This window comes from Hippichthys cyanospilos, chromosome 1, assembly GCF_059441005.1.
Source record: "Hippichthys cyanospilos isolate Australia breed blue-spotted pipefish chromosome 1, RoL_Hcya_1.0, whole genome shotgun sequence".
Lineage (NCBI taxonomy): Eukaryota > Metazoa > Chordata > Actinopteri > Syngnathiformes > Syngnathidae > Hippichthys > Hippichthys cyanospilos.
The window spans coordinates 4,509,301-4,536,676 of NC_142369.1; the positions used below are offsets into that span (position 1 = coordinate 4,509,301).

The 27,376-nt window shown below is 42.9% G+C and overlaps 1 protein-coding gene across 7 annotated transcripts in view; it reads left to right on the top strand.

Moving 5' to 3' along the window:
- nlgn2a (neuroligin 2a) overlaps positions 1-27,376 on the top strand; it is a 201,680-nt gene extending 174,304 nt beyond the window's left edge. For all 7 annotated transcript variants that reach the window (XM_088407472.1, XM_088407499.1, XM_088407490.1 and 4 more), the window contains 5 exons: positions 16,656-16,841; positions 18,883-19,148; positions 19,228-19,381; positions 20,755-21,121; positions 22,169-27,376. In XM_088407472.1, coding sequence (XP_088263598.1) covers positions 16,656-16,841; positions 18,883-19,148; positions 19,228-19,381; positions 20,755-21,121; positions 22,169-23,003 — 1,808 coding nt within the window. In that variant the 3' untranslated portion in view covers positions 23,004-27,376. The remainder of the gene's footprint in view (positions 1-16,655; positions 16,842-18,882; positions 19,149-19,227; positions 19,382-20,754; positions 21,122-22,168) is intronic.

Sequence of the window (27,376 nt, forward strand, 5' to 3'; positions counted from 1 at the left end):
TCGAGATGATTTTGAGGCACACAGGCAGAACATCTCAAGTACATTGGCCTTGACATATACACACAGGAGATCAATACACACATACACAAAGCACACGCACGCAATACACACTAAAGTCTCAGTCTCCATAGCAACCACCGCAAGAATTGATGCAACGTCCTCTTCACTCGGTGTACAGTATGAGGCATGAGTCTGCTGTCGCACACACACACACACACACACACACAGCACGCACACACACGTGCGGCTCCTTCATTTTTGGTGGCAGTTAGGTTTAAAATCATTGAACAAGTGAAATCCGTGTTGTTTTCTCGTTTTCATTTATTATTATGGACGTTTTTTTTCATGTTTTTTATGTTATGATTCTGTTATGTTTAATATATTGTGTTTTTAAATGTGTTTTTGTGTACCTTGCCTGTTTTTTGTTGTTCTGTTAATTTTTTATGTTTATCATGAATGTGTTGTAACATTCTTTTTATTTCTGTTTAATTTACGTTTATTTTCTTCAGTTTTTTTATTCTGTTTTCATTGTTTTTCATGTTCTCTGTGATTTTTGTTTCTTCCGTGTCTATCTGTTAATATACAGTTTTTTTCATTTGATTTATTTATTTGTTCATTTTTTTTCTGTGTTTTTGTGCTGTTTGCTTTTCATCATTTTTTACCTTAACCATTTGCTTCTTTTTTCTTATTTGTTAATTTACTTATTTTTCTTTTTTTTACATTTTTATTCTGTTTTTGTTTCATTTATTATACGTATTTTATTTTTGTTGGTTTATTTCTTTTCATTCTAAAAAGCATAAAACATCCTATTGTTTTATCTTTTCTTGTTTTATTTGACTATTTATTGTCTACTTTTTTTTTAAATTTTGGATTTTAGTCTTTTTTGGTTTTTCTTTTTTTTTTACATTTTTATTCTGTTTTTCCATTGTTTTTCCATTGTTTATACATATTTTATTGTACTCTGTTTAATTGTTTTTTTTAATTGTTTTTTTTATTTTTTATTAATTTATTTTTTTCACACCTTGTTTGTTTTGCATTTATTGATGTTTTTTTTATCAGAACCTATATTTTTTATTATTTTTTTGCGTTTTCACTAACTATAATATAGTTTTATTTTTATCATTTTTTAATGTTTTTTTTCCTTTATTATTGGCAAAAATTTGCTTTAAAGAAAATCGGAAATATGGCGGTCGCGAAAGGTGATGCACGGAATAGCGAGGGACACCTCCTGTCAGAAATCTTATTTCTTCACTGTTAACAATTGGCAATCAGTGACATAACTTTGCCTCTCTCATCGTGGCTCCTTCATCAGCGCTCGGCCCCGTCCCTCCTCTGGCCCACTTTTGCCAAATCGGGAGTTATGGGACCGATTAGTCGGATGCGTGTTTGCCGTGTCAAAGCGTTGTCGACGGGGAGCCGCCGGCCGCTAATAGCCGGGATTGATCATCATTACGCTGAGATGACAGCGCTTTGAGTCATGGCGCGGCGCTCCCGGGATAACCGCGAGACGGAGGCGGGCGTTCTCCCCGAGGGGAGCGCCGTTATTTGGGGGTATATTCTCACGAGGCTCCGATCTAGTGTAAACAAGCAGAATGAGTACAACAGCCAACCTGAGCGCTAACGAGAGCGCTAGCCGCTAAAGCGCCGCTCGTCCCATTTCGCGCTCATCCCGAGGTGATTGATGAGTTCCGTCTATCCGAGCTCGCCTTCGCGGACGTGTAGACCTGCGCGATGTCTTCCGGCTTTGTGTCTCGCTGCAGGACAGGACTGGCTTTCCGCCGCGTTTAGTAGTAGACAGCAGGCACCTAGCGCTAACGGAACCGTTTTTCTTGTATTTATCGATTGTCTGCTGACAAAAGACACAGGATGAATTCTGAAGTGTGTGAGGCAGTATGATCTGCTCATATCCAACCTGAGGCTTCACGGTGCAAACGGACACTGACCCCCGAAAACAACCAAAGAGTTTTTATGAACCCTTGAAGTCAATCCCCTGACCTAAATCCAACTGAACATGCATTATTTCATGGCCATGTTCCCATGGCCCACTAGTTAAATCCGGGGTGCGCAGTGCGTCGACTGCACTTGATAATCGATAGTTTTGGTCGTAGTATAAGTATATATTGCAGTTCGGTGAGATTTATATTTTCAAAAGGAAGTAGGAAGAAGTATAAAACTTATGTAGACCTACTTGTATTCTATTTACTCATATGTTGTTAATATAGATATTGTTTCATAGCTCCAAGACAAAACAACGCTCTTATTATACGGCAACAGTGATATAATTAAACTCATAATGTAATTTTTATACAGTTTTATTTATATATATATATATATATATATATATATATATATATATATATATATATATATATATATATATATATATATATATATATATATATATATATATATATACACACACATACGTGTTTCTTATTTTTCCCGTGATTTATAATCTATGCAAAATCATACTCGGTTTATAGATAATCTTTTGTATTTATATAGATTTACATCCTTTAAGTTATATTTCATAACTGTACCCTAAATTGGCACCTTTAACAGGTACATATATGCGATATGTTAATTCTATTTCATTTTTTTTATTCACAGGTATCCCTTAAATCATAACGACACCCTTTCGTGATTTGGAACAGCTTCTGGATAGTGTTGCAAAATTGGTTACTGAATACCTTGTACGTTAATTGAGCTGTTTTGGCTTTGACTAGATCATAACATTTGAGAGTATTTAATTTTTTGTACAGTTTGGTAATTTTACTATAATTGATTAGATGGACGGACAGCGCATTCTCCCCATGTATTTTCGTTGCATTGCGGCCCCCCTTGATCTGTTTTGGCCGTCCATCACCGACGCTTTATTCTTAAGAGTCATATATGTTTATATAATTTAGTTCAAACTCACGGGACAGTGGGAAACGTTTTCCTCGTACATATTTTCATGCCAGGATGTTTTTCAAGCTATTATCAGCTTCAATAGGTCCATCTCTGCGGGAAAGCGTTGTTGTTGGGTTTGCCCCCCCCCCGCCCGCCCTGAGACTTGACATCAGAACCCCTGACGCGTGCCGGCGGCCCTCCAGCGCAATCTGCAAATTTCTCCGCTTATCTCTGCGTCATTTCTCCCTTTCCCGCTTCCGACTCGGCCCATTACGCCGCGTTCGTTTCGCCTTTTTGCGTGCCCGGCCGGTCCGCATCCATCATGCGTGTTCCCGAGACGCGGTGCAGTTCCACGCGGGAGGCTTTGTAGCGGACGACGGGCTCGCCATCACGGCTTTATCATCCCATCAAAGGCGGCCCGAGGAGCACCTGGGGCCATGGGGGCATTTGCACGCAATTACTCAAAAACACACTGATGCAACACACTCAACAAACGGTGTTGACGTCCAGGTGACTTTGGGGGCGGGGGGGGCTCCGATGGTCTTTGAGCAGATGTGAGTGGCGGAAGAGGCAAACGGGATTTGGCACCCGATCTGATTGCTTGGCGGTCTTCCTTTCCCTTCCCGCCTTTCGTATCAGGCCAGTGAATTCGTGCAAGAAGGCACAGGCCCAGCATGGGAGTACGCAGGGTTTCTTTTTCAGATCAAACACAAATGACAACCTGCGTGCATTTAAACCCTTCTGGCGTGATCTTATAAATTATGCAAATTCCTTTGATTTTTTTATGATATTATAAAAGAATCAATGGGGTAAAAACACTAGGGAGCTGATTAAAACATGTCAAATTTCAAAATACGATGATTCAGGCATTTCTGTATGATTGCAGTTTGACGTGCGAGATTTTGTGTGGCAAACATAATCATTGTCCAAATTTTGGACAATATAAAACCATTATAACTCCAATTTTTGAGCTGCGTTGTCACAGGAATTATGACATTGGTTTTCCTGCGATTTTTGCAACATGCCGTTGAGCGGCCGTCAAACTATGTCAGCAAACAGAAAATTCCTTGTTGACTTGTGTTTCACGTCAAGACAGTAGGTGGCGGTAGGGAGCAGTAAATGGCTTGGTCACATCATAGGCTACAAAGACAAACCATACCATTTTTCAATTTTTTGTGCGTGTTAATAAATTGAACCGACATATGTATGGATAGAACCGATGCCCCTGAAGGCTCACCTTTTAATCCGGTTCGCTTTATAGTGTGGAAATTATGGTATTTATCTGATTATTTTGTTGACGTTTTTCGCTCAGCTCCATGCAGTGGATGCATAACGCAAATCACTGTAGCTTCTATTCCATGCGCCTTATAATGTGGTGCGCCCGATGTATGAAAACAGTTTAAAGATGGGACATTCATTGAAGGTGCGCCTTATAAATGAAAACTGTGTGAAAATAGGCCACTCACTGAAGGCGCACTTTATAATCCGGTGTGCCTTATAGTGTGGAAATTACGGTACTTATCTGATTTTTTTGTTGACATTTTTTCACTCGGATCCCTGCAGTGAATGCATAACGCAAATCACTGTTGCTTCTAATCTATGCGCCTTGTAATGCGGTACATCTTGTATATAACAGTTTCAAGTTAGGCCATTCGCTGAAGGTGCGCCTTATAATCCGGTGCGCCTTGTATGGCGGAAAATACGGTACAGATTATTGCCAAAAACCTGTCACTTGAACAGGGGTTTGTCGACTTTATATGCACTGAATGTGAAGACGATCAAACATGGGCAAGCTCATCTTCTTCTTCCTGACAATTGCAGCTTTGGGCCCACTGTTGATTTATGCATTAGCTCCATCATATGGATAATGCATGAAGTGAATGCAGCCAAACACTGGAAGGAGCCCTACAGCATTCTTGCTATCATACGGCGCGTGTCAAGTGCTCAAATTCCTTGCGGCGTGCTCTTCATTTTCTACCACCGTCTTTGGAAAGATTCTTAGCAGGTCTATGATCACGTACATGTGGGAAAAAAGCTTTCCGCGGGGAAGTATGTTGATTGTGTGAATGCTGAATACCTTTTTTTTACGATTGTATCTTTTTATTCCGACGTTGTTTGACGTTCAACTACCGTATTCTTCCTGAGTACGAGTCGACCTAGCATAGAAGTTCTTTTGGAGTTAGGGACCCCTTTTAGAAAGCAAATTTTCCAAGGGCCCCCATTTCAAATAATTGCGGAAAATAAAAAAATCATAATTCAAGCCAAATATAAGTGTCCTTTTTTTTCAATTTGACCCCGATTTTATATTACTCAATATCGTTTCATATTATCATTTGATAATATTCAATCAATCAATCAAATTTAATTTGTATAGCCCTAAATCACCAAAGTCTCAGAGGGCTTCACAGATGAAAAGAGGTCATGTGGAGACTTCCTTTGAAAAAAGAAGACATACAGAGACATCTTTTCGGTGTAAGGTACACAACAGCCTCCCCCGTCAAAGCTCCCAGAAGGGGAAGGAAAAACTACAAAACCCCAGTTTGGGGAAAATCAGAAACCTCCAGAAGGGACCACAGGTGGGAGGAGCCCCCTTCCAGGCCCACAGGTTGAAGTGGATGCTGCACGTACCAAATACAGACAAATATTCTGTGATTCCAAAGATAATTTTGGCTTCATCGAGTTCTGTTACGTAATCCCCCCCAAAAAAACACCAAAAAATCATCTGCTCGATCTGTTATCGTTTTTTGTTTCTGCCAAAAATTGGAATGCGCATCAGCTTTTAAAAAGCTACACTAGTCAGTCCCAAGCTTGTCTTGATTTAAACATATGCAGCAGGTCAGTGTCCCTGTCCTTCACTTTGGGCTGGAGCGCTTCGTTCCAGAACCTTGAAGTTCAACTGGCTGTCCAGCACCTTTCAAGACGACTCGTCTTCCTCGTCCTCGTTTTCAAACTTGTAGTCCTTCAAGCCCCTGTACTCTAAAAACCTCGAATTACCCTTTTAAATGTTCAAATGTCACTCGCCATTTAAATACTGTCCTCATGGACAGTACGAAAGATAAGCAGGATAAGCCAGACGAGGTGGATGGAGGGAATACAGCAGTTGGAAGCGTGCCCAGCGTCCCGCCCGGAGAGATTGGAAAAGGACGGACGCGGGGGAAAAAACGGGACAGCAATCAACTCTTCCTGATTGCCTCAGGTGTCTCACGGGAGACATCGATCTGGAGCGGAACTGGCACGGAGAGACCAAGACGAGAGCGCATTCATGAATGCAGAGGAGGCGAAGAGACATGATGGAACCCGAGTCCGATAATTAGTGCTGCGCTCCGTGTCAGCTGGGGAACTGTAAATCCCGCTTTGTTTCCAGGACGTGGGGGCGGACGGAGGGACAATGGAGGACATCCAAGGGACCGGTTGATTTACTGTGAACATCCCTCCAATTTACTTTTTCGGATTCACACAACATGATGGAAATCCATGTTGTGGTCCCCAAAACGTAAAAGATGTGAACGTCTCGTATTAAGGTAATACCGGGGCGGTGTAGAGGTGCTATGAGGGTATAACCCCGCGATAAACAAGGGAACACTATCATCGCTAGAATAATCGTTGATTTAATTCCGCGAGGAGTACGTGCAGGCCCTTGAAATGAAAAACTAAATTCTGTAACTAACAAATAAAACATTCTAGTTTACCTTGACCGACTCAGTGCAAAATGGCTGCTCCTCAACCCTGCAAGTCATTTTTATTTGCTCGGGAAGGGCCGGTTCTGAGAGCGCCGAATAAGTGAGGATTTCTTAAAAATGCATCAGTGAAGGAAAATAACACTTTGGGGGTGTTCAGGGTGAGGAATTAAAATTGCAACATAGTGAAAAGCTCCAAAAAGTTGGATTTCCATGATGGCCCACTAAAAAATAGATGTTAGGCCACAACAGGCCCCCGGGCCATTGTTTGGACACTTCTTACTAAAAGGTCGTATCCAGGCACTTGTCCTAAGCATTTTTTTAATTTGGACGATCCTATCTTTCAAGTACTTCTGGTTCATCACCTTGGGTGGGGTGGGTGTGTATTTACTCTCGCACAGGCAATACCGAGTAAGCGTAGAGGTGTTTTGAGGGCCTCATTCAAGCCATTTTTATTTGCTCGGGCACTGACAATTAGAAGTTCGGCCGCAGGAGGGCCCCCGGGCCATAGTTTGGACACTACAGACTTGCAGGCACTTGTCCGACGCATTTTTTAAATTCAGACGATCCCATCTTCCAAGTACATCTGGGTCACCTTCGTCGATAAGAAAGGGAAGGAAATTTCTTTTCGAAAACGAGAATCTGCGTCCTCAGAAAGTCGAAGCGACACCTCACATCGTTTACATCCTTTTGTGGAAATGTTTACAACCCGGATGCTGATGGAAAGCCCGCCCGGAGAGGCGTTTGGGCAGGTTCTAACTCTAAGTGAGAACAAAGCATTTCTGTTCGGACGTCCCGGAGCCGTTGAAGCAAAAATCTTTCAAGTCCTTAATTATCCTAATGTGGAGTCCCGGAGATGTTTTGGAAAATCACAAAGGCGCAAGCGTCTCCTAATGAGACGCCCCGAATTCCCCCGTCTCCCCGCGGAGGCCGACGGACAGCTCGGCGAGGACGCGACACTTTGAGCGGAAGACGCCGCGAGGCAAGGCGAAGAGAGACGAAGACGCGCAAGCGATCGTCGTGTCCGCGTTGACGTCGCCCTCTCACGTCGCTTGTTTCGCCGAGTGTGGCCGGGTCACGAAGAACAAATCAGGATGTTTGATGAAGATGAATCAAATGGTGCTTGAATAAATACTTTTGTATAGCATTTGTATAGTACATTGTAAAACTAAATTTATTTTAATATATATATATATATATATATATATATATATATATATATATATATATATATGTATATATATATATATATATATATATATATGTATACACATTTGCCCTTATTTTGCATACATTTATAGAAAAAAAATGTTTTTCTATAAATGTATGCAAAATAAGGGCAAATGTCTGGACATACATACTGTGTGTATACCGATTATTTTTTTTTAAATACAACAAAATAATCCAGACAGAAAAATTTGTTTTGAGTTATTGACAAAGATGTCCCTTTTGCGATTTCTAGAAAAACAAGCTTAAGGTTTGGATTTTTATTTCCCAGCAGATCGAAAGTTCAAACTGGAATCAAAGTGTATGAAAAGAAGGGATTAAAAGATGATACGCACAGTTAAAACATAGGTTATTTTATGTATATTTATTACCTCTCCCCTTCTAATTTGATCATGATAATCAGAACAGCAATGGATTGTGTGGCTAAAAGAGCAATAGCGAGAAGTAATTAGCAGCCTAATAACTCCAAGGCATCACGTGCCAAAAGAAGAGACAGCCACTACTGTAGCTTCCATTCTACGCGCCTTATAATGCGGTGCGCCTTATATATGAAACCGCTTTTAAAATGAGCCGATCATTGAATGTGCGCCTTATACTGTAATCCGGCACGCCTTATCGTCCGGAAAATACGGTATTGTATAACTTTTATTCAAATTATGATCATTTTTATTGCTAGAACAGATGAATGGCATTTAACTCATTCAGTGCCAGATACGTTCAGACTTTGCTTTACTCTAATATTTAAAAAATAGATATATTACCTTGTATTGTATGCCTGGACTCTAAGACATATAAATACGTCTTTGGGATTCAATGAGTTGTAACGGAAACGTAGTAGTTTTTCACCTCAATTTTTTGCAGCAAAGCATCTATTAAGATTACGGGCTGTTTTTGCAGCAATGCAATTATTAAGATTACGGGGCTGAGAGCCGTAGCGCGTTGCCCTCCGCCTGCCAAATAGCGAGCCGGGCCCGGCTTGATAACTTTAATCGAGGATGCCAAATAGCGAGCTACTTAGTTCTTTGCTACTCAGATAGACGCTCTTTGATGATTGGTTGCTTTTCGGATGACGGCAATCCAAATTCAAGAGTTCACTCGTTTCCGCTGCTCCGCCTCCGACTTTTTCAGAACTTTGGGCAAAAAAGAAAAACGCTTCCAAGTCCCGTGAGGATGAAAATCAAAGAGCCATTAACTCTTTCAGTGCCAGCCGATTTCAAGCATTATGACACATCTTTTCAAGAATATCATATTGTATGTCTATGTAGACATTGATGTCACCATATGAAAGATTTGATTCCATTCTTTACCTAGAACAAGAAAATAGGGGCGTATCGATTTCCTTTCTTTAGTGATCACTGTTTGAAAATGGCCGACCAATAGCAGACCAGTATTGTAGTCACGCGTTGCATGCAAGCAGTTAGACGGCAATAGTAAAAAGGGGAATTACCTAAAAACGCCAGCAGATGGAGGCAAAACAACACAAATACAGCCAACCCCCTGGGGTCATGACAGTTGTTTTGTCGCAAAATCGGGAAAATGTCATAGAGGAGAGTAAAAAACTTTGAATTCTAGGTCGCAACATGAAAATAACGTAAATACGTTGTAACATGGGGGTCCACTGTCTATAACTACATTGCAACAGTGCTAGATTGGCGTAATACTGGCCAGGAGTGTCACCTGTCCATTCAGGAAAAGAAAAAAAAAGAGAGAGAGATCATTCTTGTCACTGGCAGATAACCTAAGTATTTTACATGACGAAAATTATCGTCGAGTTCATCTTCTCCAGCTCAGCTTCGGACTGGAATCTATAAAAAAAATAAAAGCATTTCTCTTCATGAGCAAAATTCTATCAACTTTTAAGGCAGCAGCCTTGATTTAAATTCTAAATCTGAACATTGTATATATTTTGGTCTTGCATCTTTTCATGCCGCCGCATGAATTATTCATCAAGGCCTTTTCTGCGTCTTTGATGGCAGTCGGAGTGTCAGCCTCTTGCTACCTTTCAATATTTCACCAAAGTTCTTTTGACTCGGCACGTTACTTTCATTCCCGGTCGTTATTTATAACGCTTCCTCGCTCCTGGGCCGCCACTTGAAGTCGACCGGTTCTTCACGATACGCCAGCCAAACCGCTTCGTTCCGTTTGTTCGCCGAGGATAAAGACGACCCGGCCCGCCGCCTCCCTTCTGATTTCTCGTTCTGCCTTTTGGCCACGGCCGGCCGATCGATCGCACTTGAACTCGCGTTTACGGCCCGACAATGCCTTTAATATCCTTTACGGTGAGGGCGACTGATTTACGGCGCAGACTCAGGCATGGTTTATTCGTCAGCCGGCTGGAGCTACGTGAAAAACGCTCGGCGGAAAGGCGCACGTTCCGACATGCTCCATTTCCTTGCGGAAAGGCCGCGCCCGTAGATAAACGCCGTACGAGATGTCTGACGTGCGCTCTCGCAAATTGCGCGCTTCGGCGTCCGTTGTACTACTTGTAAGGCACCCTTGTTATCGGAATTTGGTCATGCGATCGGCCAATCGCTCCTGAAGTGTTTCGCGTTTGTTTTTCGGATGACGTGCAGAAAAGTGGTATTTTCCGCACCATTAATAAAAGTCGTTAATATTCTCAAAAGGATCGACCATGGGCCCTACAATCCAGCGCGCCTTGTGTATACACTGAGTCCAGTATCAGTAAGAAATGTTGGGGAAATTTCGACCCAACTTGAGCTTTTTGATTTGCAAGCCTTTCAATGACTTCAATGACTGGCTTAGACTGGACTCCCATAATGCAAAAGCCTTCTAAAGTAACAATACTCCAATTATGTCATAATAAATATTTCTATTTCAATTTGAAAGATATATAAATATACAGCATAGTTACTTTTGTTTTTACTGCATTTTTACAATTTTTGCATATATATATATATATATATATATATATATATATATATATATATATATATATATATATATATATATATATTTACACACACACACACACACACATATATATATATATATATATATATATATATATATATATATATATATATATATATATATATATATATATATTTACACACACACACAATTTTAGGGGTTGATAGTAAATATATAGTTATATTTGACGATGTTATGACCCTTTCAAAGTCAGGTTAAATGATAATATGGCCAGGCTAGTGGTAAGGTCAATATTTTGGAAAAACACAGACTTTTAAGTACTAAAGAGTGTAGTGTTCCAATTATTCTGTCCAACTCTTGCATTTCCCCAAACCACGGCGAGCCGCAACATAAGGATGAAAAATCCGCATGCGGCTCTGGATCCGCAGGTTGCCGACCCCAGAACTCGATGATGTGCGCCAAGATGGTCGAAACAACCTGACGGCCTAAAAGAAGCCTAATCCCGCAGTCTTATGGCACTGTGTCTTTTTTTTTTAAAAAATCATAAGTAGGCCTGCCACAAATCATCATTAATGCAAAGCAGATCGGGCTGGCATATGGGATCCACGTCTTTGTTTTGGCTTTGGACAGCAACACAAAAGCCGTTGATCACTCGCTGGCACGATACGCGATATATGTCACAGGTTTTGTGCAAAAGGCATGAATGACTCAAGCTCAGCTAAATTGCGCCATGCCGCAGCCAAGTATGAGGAGGAGGCGGCGACGACTCCCAAAATCTAGGCCAGGTCGATTTCAAGCATTGCAGCATTTTTGCCAACTCTTTTAGCCGCCACGCACCCAATCGCCATCCAAGGAAATGCTCACCTGCGACGCCTGATGAGGTCATTCCAGAAATCGGTTCAGTCGACAAGTACCGCCCAGCTTTAGAGAAGCGTGTTCAGTTGAGTGAAGAAACTGGCTTGTTTCCATTCACGACGTGTTAGTGGTGATTTATTGATTTATTTGTAGTCGCTCCCTATCTTAGTCCTGGTTCTTAGTTCTTTTGATCAAATGCATTCTGGGATGCATTTCAAATAACCCATGAATGCAGGCCAAATTTACCTCTTTTCTCTGATTGGTTCTTGGTCAGGAAACGCAAGATAGAAGTTTTTGATTGACTAATTAAAGATTTTTTTTTTTTTGGTAAATTCAACCTCAGCAATACTTTGTTTTACCTGTGGTGTATGTGCCAAATGGAATTTAGGCGAACGTTAATAAAACCGTCTTCTATCGTCGTAGGGCAGGCAGTTATAAATGAGAAGCGACATCCATCAATTGACAGTTATGTAAAGCATGATAATGCCATCCAGTGGACATGATTGTTCATTGCACTCTTGTACCCTGTATTAAACATGATGGTGTATTGAAGCCTAGGATTAAACTCCTTAACTGGCTTTGTTTTCGTGTTACACTTATATTACTGCGTTGTGTTTCAATTGCAGTCTACAGTAACTGTAGAACCACAGATATGGTGTTAACTTAAAGTGTAAATAATAAAACGGATAAAAGAATGAATAAGGGAGCAGACAGAGATATAACAGTGCCTGAGGAATGACGGACCAGAAAAAAAAAGTAATTGTCGCCCTCTAGTGTTGGCGGAAACCCGGGCAAAAATACACAGACAGACTGACCGACCTATGAGTGCAATTTCGCATGCATTAAAAAAAATGACGGACGACGATGGCGAAAAGGGGCTGGGGCTCTGACGAATGTCAGACCAGCAAAAAAAAAAAAAATGTAAGTTGCCCACGTCTGCGAACACGCACGCGCGCTCTGCTGGGAGCTGGCCTGTTTTCGCTTGCGTCCATATTGGCAGCTTGAGAAGACATCAAAACAAGATTGAAAAAGCTTAAAAGGAAATCCAGCGAGGGAAGATATAAACACACATAGCGTTTTTACAATCCTGCCTCCTCTCTGCGCTGGCTTTATGCCTGAGAGATGCTTGCTTTTTTAAGGCTGCGCAGTTTTGGAAAATAATCAAATCGCGTTTTCGGTTTTTGGCCAAGCCTAATATTGCGATTGAGTTTTAAAGCAACACTGAGGAACTTTTCAACTTTCATCAAAAAAGCTCCATAAATCTTCGGATTTAACATTGATTTTGAAGTGGATGGGCCCTGTCGGGTGAAATTTCAGCTCCCTAATGTCTTTTTTGATCTAGTGTTTTTAACCAATTTTGGTTAAATTCTTCCACATCGTTCTCAGAGTATTTTGTCCGAAGGATGGCACACACCTGGTTGCGTGATAACAAAGTATTTGCGCCATGTTGAACTTTGACATGTTGTCACCATCTGGGTGAAATTTCAGCTTCCTGGTGTCCTTTTGAACTTTTATTTTTTGGTCATATTCTTGTACATCATTCTCGCACTATTTTGGCCAAGAGATTGTGCACTTCTGGTAGCGCGATAACAAAATGGCCATGCTCTGTTGAACTTTGACATGTTGTCACCATCTGGGTGAAATTTCAGCTCCCCAGTGTCTTTTTTATTTACCTTTTTTTTTCAGATTCTTACACATCATTCCCACAGTATTTTAGCCAAGGGATAGTGATAGCTAAGTGGCCGTGCCTTATTGAACTTTGACATGTTGCCACCATCGAGGTGAAATTTCAGCTCCCTAATGTTTTTTTTTAACATTCGTGGGTCAAATTCTTCCACATCATTCTTGCAGTATTTTGGTAAGGTATGGCATACTCCTTGTAGTGTGATTCTAGATTGCAGAGAATTAACATGCGTTGAGCATGTTGTCACCCTAGGGATAGCACATTACTAGTAGTGATAACTTAGTGGTCGTGCCATGTTAAACTTTGACATGTTGTCACCATCCGGGTGAAATTTCAGCTCTCTAGTGTCCGATTGAACCTTTTTGAGTCACATTCTTACACATTATTCTTCCAATATATTAGCCAAGGGATAACACACTCCTGGTAGTGTGATAACTCAGTGGCAGTACGTTGTTGCACATGTTGTCACCCTCTGGGTGAAATTTCAGCTCCCTAAGGTCCTTTCGAACGTTTTTGTCATATTCTTCCACATCATTCTCACAGTATTTTAGCCAATTTTAGCCTAACCCTAGTAGTGATGACTACTTGTTAAACTTTGACATGTTTTCAACCTCTGGATGAAATTTCAGCTACCAGTTTTTTTTTTTTAATTTATATTTTTGGGTTGTATTCTTCCACATCACTCTCACAGACTACGTTATGGCACACTCCTGGTTGCGTGATAACGAAGTGCTTGCGCCATGTTGAACTTTGACATGTCACTATCTGGGTGAAATTTCAGCTCCCTGGTGTCCCGTTGAACCTCTTGTTTAGTCATATTCTTACACTTCATTCTCGCAGTATTTTAGCCAAGGGATGGCACACTCCTTTTAGTGCGATAACTAAGTGGCAGTGCCTTGTTGAACATGTTGTCACCTTCTGGGTGAAATTTCAGCTCCCTGGTGTCTTTTTGAACTTTTTTTTTAGTTATACTTTTACACATCATTCTCGCAGTATTTTAGCAATGGGATTGCACATTCCTGGTAGCGATAACGAATCGGTTGTCACGGTTTGACACGTTGTCAACATTGGGGTGAAATTTCAGCTCCCTAGTGTCCTTTTGAACCTTTTTTTGAGGCCACGTGTTACACATCATTGTATGCTATGCGTCTGATGTTGCGGGATCAGCAGGGGGCGCTGCTGCTGCCATGGCGTCCAATTTTCAAGGCCCATTCCAAAGTGCAAATGGGGGCAAAAGTGTATTTGCATGAAGCAGGAGGCGCGGCCTTTGTGCCCGCTGTCTTGGAGCCACATGAAACAGTGTTCCTCTGTCTAATTCTCACAGAACATCCACTATCCTCCCCTCACTCTCCCTCCCCACCCCTCCCCCCCCCCCTTTTTTTTTTCCAACCACAGCCATTTTAAAGACCATTCACGCTGCGCTTTCATCTCCCCGCTGCACACCGTCACTTTTTGTCCGGGGGTCTTGTCCGATTAGGATGAATGTGTTCGGCGAGATGAGCTCAAGTGGACTGCCGCGCTCGTTCTCTCGTTGGGCTCTTCAAAGGAAAATAAGAATACGTCTCTCCATTGATGTTTCATTTTATGAAGCGGCGTCCCGTCTGAGCGATCGACCTTTGCTGTATGGATTTAATGGGCGACCTTTTTCCGCTCGACTAATGAAGAGTCTAATTAGGATCAATAGAGGATGAATAGAACATATCGGCTTGTTTGGTGGAACAATCGAAGGTATTAAGCAGCAATTAGCGAGGCAAATGTCAAAGTACAACGAACCGACTTTCAGGATTGTTAGGTATGGCTTTTGCTTGACCAACTGGTCCCGAAACTTTTTGGGGAAATATAAATGTAGCCTTACTTCGCCCTCGACACCAAAAAAACGCTCGCAGATAACTAATGCGTGTGCACGCGCTTTGAATGCTGTGACAGGAACAGTAAATGATTCTTTTCAAATTAAAAACAAGTGAAGTGTAACATGGAGCAACCTATAGCTAAACTGTTTAAAGTGACTTTTTTGCAAAACATTTTCAGACTAAGTTTTATACAGACGTTTTGCTAGCTTGTTGCGAGCATGACTTACTCGTGATAGAGCCTCGAAAGCTGTGAAAGGAACTGTAAATCTTTTCAAATTAAGAGAAAATTTACTGGTATGGAGCATTTTTTTTTACCCAAAGCCTTTTCTGCCTTCATTTTGTTCAATTTATATAGCTGTCCTGCTAGCTTGCTGCTAGCATGAATTAACCTTGATATAGCATCAAATGCTGTGGAAGGGACAGTAAATGTTTCTTTTCAAATTAAGATCTAATTAATGGGAACAAGTTCTTGCTTAACTGTAATAGTGACTCCTTAGCAAAAAATGATCTGCCTTTATTTTGTTAAGATTTATACCGATGTCTTGCTAGCTTGCTGCCAGCGTGAAATTCATGGTAAAGCACAGATTGCTGTGAAAAAACATTAACCTTTCTTTTCAAATTAAGAGCAAATTAAGTTGGTGCAACTTATTGCTAAAGATTTACGGTAACTCCTTGGCAAAACATTGTTTTGCCTTTATTTTGTTAAGATTTGGTCAGAAGCCATGCTAGCTTGCTGCTAGCATGACTTATTCGCAATGGAGCATTGAATGCAGTGAAAAGAACAGTAAACCTTTCTTTTCAAATTAAGAGCAAATTAGTTGGAACTTGAAGCAACTTATTGCTAAACTGTTATAGTGATCCATGGCAAAACTTTTTCTGCCTTTATTTGGATAGCCAAACATCTGTATAAAGCCTATCTTGCTGCTAGCATGACAAATAATGATAAACTACTAAATGCTGTGAAAATAATAGTAACCTTTCTTTTGAAATTAAGAGCAAATTAAGTCAAACATGGAGCAACCTTTTGCTAACGTGTCATGGTAACTTCTTAGCTAAACATTTTTTGCCTTTATTTTGTACAGAAGTCTTGCTAGCTTGCTTTTCAGCTTGCTACCTTTTCACGATACAACATTGAATGCAGAGACAAGAACAGTAAACCTTTCTTTTCAATTTAAGAGCAAATTAGTTGGAACCCGGATTAACTTATTGATAAACTGTTATAGTGATCCTTGGCAAAACTTTTCTTTTATTTTGTGAATAAGTTTGAAGCAAATATGTTGCTGCTAGCACGACATTCATGGTAAACCACTGGATGCTGTGAAACGCAAATGAACCTTTCTTTTCAAAAGAAGAGCAAATTAAGTGCAACATGGAGCAACTGTCACACTACTGTGACGAATAAAAACAAATGTACGTGTGAGGGCTAGAAATGTTTTCATGTTTTGACATTTGTGAGTATTTGGAGTGAGAAAACTACAAGCGCCCATAACCTGAATTTTTTGGAATACGGTAAACTTGAAATAATATGCTTCATATGAATCATACGGAAGAAGAAAACCCTGCCTCTTGTGCACGCAGGTTTCCTCAGCACCGGCGACCAGTCGGCCAAGGGCAACTACGGCCTCCTGGACCAGATCCAGGCGCTGCGCTGGCTCAACGAAAACATCGGCCACTTCGGCGGCGACCCGGAGCGGATCACCATTTTTGGATCGGGAGCCGGGGCCTCCTGCGTCAACCTCCTCATCCTTTCGCACCACTCGGAGGGTAAAGTCGTCTTCCGCTGAATGTCCACCGCAAGAAAAGGCCGACGAATTAAAATAAATGCAAATTTGCCTGGTACCGTGCGAAACATTAGATGCTCTACTTCAATCGCAAAAAAAAAAAACAAAAAACGAATGTTTCTACCTCATTCCGTTCTTTGGTAATCAGCGTTTGAAAATAGGTACCGTATTTTGGGGGCTATATGCCACCATTTTTTTCTCATGATTTGAGCCCAGCGCGCATTACGTGGCCCGCGTTTCGCTTAATGTTCCCTTGCTCCGCCGCACCGAGAATTTGACCACATCCGTCTGACCTCCTGCTCCCCATTAGCGACCGTACACACACCCAGAGGCTCACCGCGTCGTAGCGCGAGGACCGCCGAGCAATCCGTCTTGTTCTGGAGGCAGATCTGAGCCGTCCCTGACCGCCGGCCAGACGCTCACATGCTTACCAGCTTTCAACCTTTTTCAGCATAAAAAGCAGCCTTCGATTTTTTTATGCCATTAAACACATTCTATTTTACATCCCAATTTTTTGCTGGTCCGTCTGAGCCCCGCCCCCTTTCCCCCACTGTCGGCCCGTCATTTTTTCAAGCCGGGCGAAATTGTAATCGTTGGTCCGTCAGTCTGTCTGTGTAACCCGCCACCATTAGAGGGCAACATTTGACTTTTTTTTTTTCTGGTCCGTCATTCGTCAGGCACCGGTTGCAGTTATTCTTCTTTCTGTACTTACACTTAAAGTTAACACCATGTCTGTGGTTCTACACTTACACTAAAATTAAAACGCATGACAAGAATGTAACATGAAAACAAAGCCAGCTAAGGGTTTTAATCTTAGCCTATAATACACCATAATGCTATCATCATATTATCCCACATTGGAGGAATGCAGAATACGAATGTGAAATTACCAGTTATGTCCACCCGATAGAAATATCATGCTTTACGTTGTCAGTAGATGGATGTCGGTTGTCATTTATAACTGCCTGCCTTACAACTATGGAAGACGGTCTCATCAACATTTGTCTGAATTTCATCTATCACATACGCTACAAAGTATCGCTGAGGTAGAATTTACCCCCCAAAAAAGTCTATAGTAAGGGAATTGAAAAACTTCTATCTTGCATTTCCTGGCCAATCAGAGAAAGCATGCACATTTGTTCTGCATTCCCAGAATGTTCTCATCAGCATCAAAACTGAAACCAGGACTAAGAAAGGGAGCAACTACAAATAAATCTCTGGTAAAGTCAGCTGTGTCATAGTAAATGACAAGTAGTGAATGGACTGGACTGGACTGGACTGGACTGGACTGGACTACGTGTGGTCACTGTTGATTCATCAGAGATTCCCCATCCCGAATGCTAACGTATTAACCCACTGTCTCTTTTTCCTAAAAACAAAATGTCTTCATCCACGTCATCACTGCCATCGTCCTCACCTCCATCATCAGTCCCTATGTGTCTTGTCCGCCCCCGGTTTTCTCCGCCAGGGTCGCAGGTAAGGAGTCCGTCATCCATCCGCCATCTCGTGTCCAAAACTGTCGCGAGTCATCGAGGGCTTTTGGATCAAATGGGCGCTGGTTAAACTGGCGTAATTACGGCGACCAAATGAAGGAAGGCGACACAAAAATAGCGTTTGGAAGAACAACCCCCACCTCGCTCTGCTTCGGCGCTTTCTTTTTTCAGGCTTCGGTAATTGATTTCTGAGGGAAAGGGGGCTCTGCAGCTGGGCTTAATAATTTAGCGGCCGGTAGTCAGACGCGGCGAGGCGAGGAGACGAAGAAGAAGAAGAAAAAGAAAGCGTTAGGAAAACGAGCGATGCAGGCAGCCCCCCTAACGAGCCACTCGGGCAGTCGGAGCGACGGAACCGGGGTCGGACAGATTTCGGGAAGAGGAGGGGGACCGCCGCGGTCCCACGCTTCCTTCCGAACCCTCTCGTTAGCGCCCCTTACATTAGAGCTCCCGTCTGCCGGCTTTGGAGAAGATTTTCAAATAAATGCGAGCGGACGGCAAACGGACGACATTCGGGGTGTCTTTTCTTCGCAGGCCTCTTCCACAGGGCCGTAGCCCAAAGCGGAACGGCCATCTCCAGCTGGTCTGTCAACTACCAGCCCCTGAAGTACACCAAGATCCTGGCCCGCAAGGTGGGCTGCACCTACAGCGAGACGGCCGACCTGGTGGACTGCCTGAGGCGCAAGAACTTCAGGGAGCTGGTGGACCAGGACATCCAGCCGGCCCGCTACCACATCGCCTTCGGCCCCGTGGTGGACGGGGACGTGGTGCCCGACGACCCCGAGATCCTCATGCAGCAGGTGATCCATCGCGTCCCGGTGAGCGTCCGTCCTGATGAGGTCCGGAGGGTTTCATTTCCTTCCCGCCCTCCGCCTCTAGGGGGAGTTCCTCAACTACGACATGCTGATTGGTGTCAATCAAGGAGAGGGGCTGAAGTTTGTGGACGACAGCGAGGACAACGACGGCATCTCAGCTGCGGCCTTTGACTATACCATCTCCAACTTTGTTGACAACCTATACGGATACCCTGAGGGTAAGAAAGAGCTTTTTGACGTCCGACAAAATAACCACGGCGCCAACCACCAAAAACTCCCTTCTCCCTTTCCACCGTTCCTTCCAAAATTTTTCCTTCCTCTCGTTTTCTCTCCTTCCTTCACATCCCTTCCTTCTTTTTCTCATTTTCTCCCCGTCCTTCCCTCCTCCCTCCCCTCTCCCTTTCCTTCCTTCCTTCCTTCCTTCCTTCCTTCCTTCCTTCCCTCACATTCATTCCTTCTTTATTTCTTCATTCCTCCCTCCCTGCTCTCTTTCCTTTCCACCCTTCCTTTCTTTTTCCTTCCTCTCCTTTTTCTCCTTCCTACACATCCCTTCTTCTTTTCCTCTCTCCCTTGTTCAATAGTTCCTCTTTTCCTCCCTTTCTTCCTTCACATTCCTCCTTTATTTCTATCTTCCTCCCTCCCTTCTCCCTTTCCACATTTCCTTCCTTTTTCCTTCCTCTCGTTTTCTCTCCTTCTTTCACATCCCTTTCTTTCTTTTTCCTTCCTCTCTTTTTCTCCTTCCTACACATCCCTTCTCCTTTTCCTCTCTCCCTTCTTCAATAGTTCCTCTCTTCCTCCCTTTCTTCCTTCCCCTCATTCCTTCACATCCCTCCTTTATTTCTATCTTTCTCCCTCCCTTCTCCCTTTCCACCTCTCCTTCCTTTTTCCTTCCTCTCGTTTTCTCCTTCCTTCACATCCCTTTCTTCTTTTTTCTCATTTTCTCTCCTTCCTTCCCTCCTTCTTCTACCCCCATTTCCCTTCCTTTTTTCTCATTTTCTCTCCTTTCTTCCCTCCTTCTCCTCTCCCTTTCCTTCCTTCCTTCCCTCCCTCCCTCACATTCATTCCTCCTTTATTTTTCATTCCTTCCTCCCTGCTCTCTTTCCTTTCCACCCTTCCTTCCTTTTTCCTTCCTCTCCTTTTTTCTCCTTCCTACACATTCCTTTCTTCACATCCCTTTCTTCTCTTTTTTTCTCTCTTTTCTTCCCTTTGCCTCTCCCTTTCCTTCCTTCCTTCCTTTATTCCTTCCTTCCTTCCTTCCTTCCTTCCTTCCTTCCTTCCTTCCTTCCCTCCCTCACATTCATTCCTCCTTTATTTTTCATTCCTCCCTCCCTGCCCTCTTTCCTTTCCACCCTTCCTTCCTTTTTCCTTCCTCTCCTTTTTTCTCCTTCCTACACATTCCTTTCTTCACATCCCTTCCTTCCCTTTTTTTCTCCTTTTCTCTCCTTTCTTCCTACCTTCCTTCCTTCCTCCCTTCCTTAACCCGTTGACAATGGCGTTCTAACGGATCCGATTGCAGACAAAGAAAGGCCTGGGTCAAATCAGCAAACCCGATTGGATAATCACTCTCTTCCCTTTCTCCCTTATCGTCCAGGCAAAGACATCCTGAGGGAGACCATAAAATTCATGTACACCGACTGGGCAGACCGGGACAACGGCGACATGCGGCGCAAAACCTTGCTAGCGCTGTTTACAGACCACCAGTGGGTGGCGCCGGCGGTGGCCACCGCCAAGCTCCACGCCGAGTTCCAGTCGCCCGTTTACTTTTACACCTTCTACCACCACTGTCAGACGGAGACGCGGCCCGAGTGGGCCGACGCCGCCCACGGGGACGAGATCCCCTACGTTTTCGGGGTGCCCATGATCGGCGCCACCGATTTGTTCCCGTGCAACTTCTCCAAGAACGACGTGATGCTCAGCGCTGTCGTCATGACCTACTGGACCAACTTCGCCAAGACCGGGTGAGCGTTGTTGCTTTTCAAATTCTCGTGCCGTCGGCCAACTTTACAGTAAAATTTCACCTTTACTCGGTCGCCCAGATCATTCATTCGTTCCTAAAAAAAGATTCAATCCTCGGTCGTTTTTATTTCTTTCTTTTTTTTTTATTGTTTGTCTAATAGAGGGTCTAGAAACGGGAACGTTTTTTGTGCTGTTTTAAGTAATTAAGTACTAAAGGCAATTTCCTAAAGTACTTTTGATAATTAAGTACAGAAGTAATGGATTGCTTTAGTAGATAAGAAAATGCAAAATCTTAAAAGGAGCTTACATTTTTGGTACACAAGATTTTTTTTATTAAATAATACTATAAGCTCCTTGTAATTTCTTCAAATTGACTTTTTGCAGCACACAAGCTGACCTTTTCATGCAATGCCAGGGGGGTATTTTCAGTTGTTTTTTCGTTTGTTTGTTTTTTAAGAGTCCAGACATTCGGTCCCAGGTTAAATTGAATGTCTAGAATCGTTAAAAAAAAAACAAAAAAAAACATGGAAATACATCCCTGGCATTGAATGAAAATTTTGCCTTGTGCGCCACAAAAAGTCAATTTGAAGAAATTACAAGGAGTTTACAAGAAAGAAAAAGGGGCTTACAACATTATTTATCGTAAAAAAAATTACGTTTATATTTACGTAATATTTAGATTTTTCTTATGAACTCATTGAATGCCAGGGATGTATATTCCTTTTTTTTTTTTTTTGAGAGTCTCTAGAAATTCAACCCCTGGTTGACTTGAACGTCTGGATTAAAAAATAAAAAAAACACGGAAATACGTCCCTCGCATTGAATAAAAATTTCGGTTTTATTCATCATCTAAGAGGAAAAAAATATATACCGCGTAGCAAAATTTGAAGGTCACTTCAAAATGTAGCATTTTCTAAAGACCTCATTCAATGCCAGGGATGTATTTTCGCATTTGTTTTTTTCAAGTCCAGACATTCAATCCCAGATTGTATGACTTGAAGTTCTAAGAAGCAGCGGGCGGCGTGACCTTGACATTGTCTCTCCGGCAGGGATCCCAACTTGCCGGTCCCCCAGGACACCAAATTCATCCACACCAAGCCCAACCGCTTCGAAGAAGTCATCTGGACCAAGTTCAACTCCAAGGACAAGCAGTACCTCCACATCGGCCTGAAACCTCGCGTCAGAGACAACTACCGGGCCAACAAGGTGGCCTTCTGGTTGGAGCTGGTCCCCCACCTCCACAATCTGCACGAAGAGCTCTTTTCCACCACCACCCGCTCGCCCCCCGGCCTGGGCCCGGGCCCCGGCACGCCCAGGACCCGGACCGCGGGCCCGCGCACCACCCACCGCCCCTACCCGACCTTCTCGTACGACCCGGAGCCGGACGGCTCGGAGCGCCCGCCCCCCGTGCTTTTCCCCGGCGACACCCGCGACTACTCCACGGAGCTGAGCGTGACGGTGGCGGTGGGGGCGTCCCTCCTCTTCCTCAACATCCTGGCCTTCGCCGCCCTCTACTACAAGCGCGACAAGAGGCACGAGATGCGGCGCCACCGGCTCTCGCCCCAGCGGGGCGGCCCCGCCAACGACCTGGCCCACAGCCAGGAGGAGGAGATCATGTCCCTGCAGATGAAGCATTCCGAGCACGACGCTCACCACGACATGGAGCCCCTGCGGCCCCACGACATCCTGCGGCCCGCCTGCCCGCCCGACTACACTCTGGCGCTGCGCCGGGCCCCGGACGACGTGCCGCTCATGACGCCCAACACCATCACCATGATCCCCAGCACCATCACCAGCATGCAGCCCCTCCACGCCTTCAACACCTTCCCCGGCACCGGCCACAACAACACTCTACCCCACCCCCACTCCACCACCAGGGTATAGTAGGCGCTGAGCACCGCCTGGGGACTGGGACCTCCGGATCCGTGCTTCAGGGACTCTCTGAGAACATCCCCGCCGCCTCCATCCGAACGCTGTAAGGGAAACGGTAATTCCTCCGAAAGTGTTTTTTTTTTTTTTTTTTTTTGCTTGGGTTGAGGCCACCTCCAACATTGAATAAATAACACACAAAGAAGGAAGGCAAGGGGCTTGGGATTGTTTTTACTCGCGAGGAGAACGGACAGAGATGTGCACAGTGCGCACATCTCCTACCGCTACGGATACACCCCCCCCCCTCCCCTTTATTCATTTTGGGTTGGCCCTAGTTCCGAAGCCGTCGAGGCCCCTAGGAAACGGTTTTCTCCGAAAGCGTCGGGACATTTTTCCACGGCCCCTTGACGGGAACGCTCGCTTTTTTGTTTTGTTTCCGAGGTATGACGGCGTCGCCTACTGTTCCGCACCCATCCGTGTCATTCCCCTTTTCTACACGTGTGTAGCGTAACCCTGCTTTTTCCGGAGCCTTTTTCCGGTGTTTGTAAAGGGATCGGGCTCAGCTATCTTCGACTTTGATTCGACCAGCATTCTCGGTGCCAAGTTCGTGTTTGCGTTTTTCGTGAAGGGCAAAACAAAAAAAAACAACAAAAAAAATGGAATATTTATTGTCCACTAACAAATGTGTTCTCATGACAAAGTGCCAAACTGGCCCTTGATTGTGCTTTTCGTTTCTTTCACTGCTTGTCTCTTGTTCTGTTTTTTTTTGTTTGTTTGTTTTTTTTACGTGCGACGGCATTTTTGTTCGGTTGAAAATGTAGATATAGAGAAAGTATATATCAAAATATAGCGTTGTATACGTGTACAAAGGAGAAAGTCTATCATTGGGTATTTTACGATTGGGGATCTATGCATGAATTCGGTTTTTTGTTTTTTTTGGAGGGGGGGGGGCAGGATTTGCGGCCATCTGCGTTCCACTTTTTGGCTCATACGTTCGTTGTTTGCGTCAAGTGTGCGAGGTCCAATCCAAAGAGTGTGTGGAATAGCGTCATGTGCGTGTGTGTGTGTGTGTGTGTGTGTGTGTGGACATTTCCATCTGATTTCATGACAGTTTGTCGCTTCTATTTCTATACTGTCAAGTTAAGACTTAAAATGGCGACTTGAAGCACACAAGTGGGTCGGCCCGCTGGGTCTTTCGGACTCGGATGTCCCTTTCACATGATTGCAAATGGCGTTCGTTTGCATCATCATCAGCTGATTGGAATCAGGGGAAAAATAGAGGGTTTTATTTTAGTTACTTTATTTTTGGAGGGATTTCCAACACTAATTTCCTTTCAAACCGATACCAGTACGAGTACTCAACTCACTGATACCAAGCACCGATACCAAAAGTACTTTTGATGCATAAAATTTTCATAAAATCCAATGTCAAACAAGTTTAAAAATAGATATATCCCAATATGGCAATTTTTCTTAAGGGCAATATTCTATTCTGTTTTTTGAGGCTACTTAAGTACCTCAGGTAATTGATTTTTCTATTATTATTATTATTTAAGGACTAAAGTAATCAATTACTGTCTTTACTAAAATACTCCAGCAAATTATTCCCTTAATACGTCATTCAAATAGTTCTATGCATATATATTAAAAATATGTACTTTTTTTAATGCAATGAGTTCATGTGGAAAGCGCAGACTTTCAGTGTGTACAAATTGAAGAGTTTTTGTGGCAATACGCCACGATAACCTAACCCCCCCCCATTAAATATGATTTAAAATCATGTGAAATCGGTCCGTGGATCAACCGATACTGAACCGCATGGGCCGCACCCGCGGGACTGATTTAATTTGTCCTTTTAACAGTTCATTCAGCTGCGCTTTGATTGACTTGATCTTTGTGTTTTGGCGCCGCCTCTGGCCGCTCTTGATATTACATTTTGTAGCGAGGAAGCGCAAGCTTCGCGGACCCCTCATTTAAATATTTTATTTTATTTTAACCACTGCTTCACTCGCCATATAAAAACAAATCTCATGTTGAGTTTTTTTGTTGTTGTTTTTTTTTTTACTTTACCAATTATGAGATGGGAGAAAAAAATGTGATCGGGACATCCCCGCTCGTCACCCTTGGAATAGTTGTCCCCGATTTGCGTTTGTCGCCGATGCTGTCTTGCCGCTAGCTTTCAGCCGGTTTCTTTCATCGCTCCTTCGTTGTATTGCCATCTGCGGGGGGGTGCGGCCACCTCCCAATGTCGAGAGTTTTGCCAGCAGAGACAGGAGGACAACGTAGAAGATGATGGAGTTCCCGCCAGGAAAAAAAGCAACTTTGGGGGAACGCCTCAAAGGACAAAAGTGGAGCTGACATTTGCAGGCATGGCCAGCTTTGAATCTTCTCTCTTTGTCCCACGGAGGACGTCCCATCCGCACTTTTGTAGCCCTGTGAGGTTATCGAGGGGGAGGAGCCATGAGGCGAAGGAACCACATGTGACACTACCTGAAGCGGAATACCGCCAGCGCGGTCTTCTTTTTTTTTCCTTGTCCGTTTTATAAACTGCCACTGGAAGAGGATTTGGAAAAATGGATGCGAGATGGCCCAAGGACTTCCACGCACATGAACCTGCAAACCAATCAAAAAGTGTACATTTTTAAGTGTAAGAATCAAGCAGATAAAATATTTGTAAATATTACGTTTTTTTCCTTTTTTTTTTGGGGGGGGGGGGTGGATGAACTAAACGCCCCGATTTTGCGATGACCCATGACAACAGGTGCAGTTTGCGGGTGGCCATGTTGATTTTGTTTTGTCATGTTCTCATCACGCACGTGGACATTCTGTAGCATTGAGACACTGTAGCAGAAATTCGTCGTGATGGTTTTGAAATAAATGCGACTAAGTTCCAAAAAGAAAATCAAAAATTGTGCCAATGACTGCGCTGATATTAAGCATTAAAACTCACGATGACTTAATCTCATCGTGGGGATTTTTAGTCTTGTCGTGATAACTAAATCTCGCGATGACTTTCAATTTTGTCATGATGATTTATAATCTCATCACGGTGACTTTTAATCTCGCCATGATGACTTTCAAACTCGCCATGATGACCTTCAATCTTGTCATGATTACTCCTAATCTCGTCACGATGCTTTCTAATCTCGTCGTGATGATTTTTAATCTCAGCACGATGACTTTAAAAATCCTGCCAGTATGATTTAACTCTTTCGTCGTTAGGAGTTTACTTCTCACCACGATGACTTTAATCTCATGATGGTGACTTTTAACCTCGCCATGATGACTTTCAATCTTGTCATGACGTTATTTAATCTCGCGATGATAACTTTTATTTTTGTCATGATGACCTAAAATCCTACCAGTATGACTTACTCTTTCATCATGATGACTTTAGTTCTCGCCATGCTGATTTTTAATCTAATCATGATACCTTTAGATCTCGTCATGATGACATTTAACATCATTTACGCTAGCGAAAAAATAACAAACAAAATAGGACAATTGAACGGCGATATGGCCACATTTGAGGTCATCTCGGCGAGATCTAAAGTCATCATGATGACTTTCAATCTTGTCGTGACGTTATTTAATCTCGCCATGATAACTTTTAATATTGTCGTGATGACCTAAAATCCTACCAGTATGACTTACTCGTTCATCGTGATGACTTTAGTTCTCGCCATGCTGATTTTTAATCTAATCATGATACCTTTAGATCTCATCATGATGACTTTTAACATCATGTATGCTAGCGAAAAACTAACAAACAAAAAATAAGACAACTGAAAGACAATACGGCTACATTTCGACGAAATCTTAAATCATCATGGTGAGATTGAAAATCCTCATGAAACGATTAAGGTTAGCCTTGCTTTTGTGCGACGAGGCCCTCGGTTAGCTCGCTCCACATGTAGCCATGTTTACATGAAGCCACTTCAATGTGGCGACATGAGGGCTTTGATACCATAAGATGCCTCGCACACACACGCACACACACACACACACACAACTATGATCTTAGAGTTATTACGATGCCGTCCGCACACTGTGTTGCCTGTGTTGTTAATTCTGGAATGAAAAGTCAAACAAATTCATCTGTTGGAATTGAATGGCACATTCAAACACACAACACACGTGCATCAAATCCTTGCTCGCATTCCCAAGCAAAGTTGCACCTGTTGTCTACTTTTTTTTATTATTATTATTTTATTGGAACCCCAAGATTTGAGAAGAAATTTGTTAGTGGCATTTTGAAAAAAAAAAAAGGTGCTAAAAAAGTAGAGAAAAACTATTAAGGTGATGATTTTCTGTTTACTTTAGAAGTTATTATCCACTGTATGCTGTGATACTGATCTGGGAAACATTAAAGACATTCATAGCCAGTG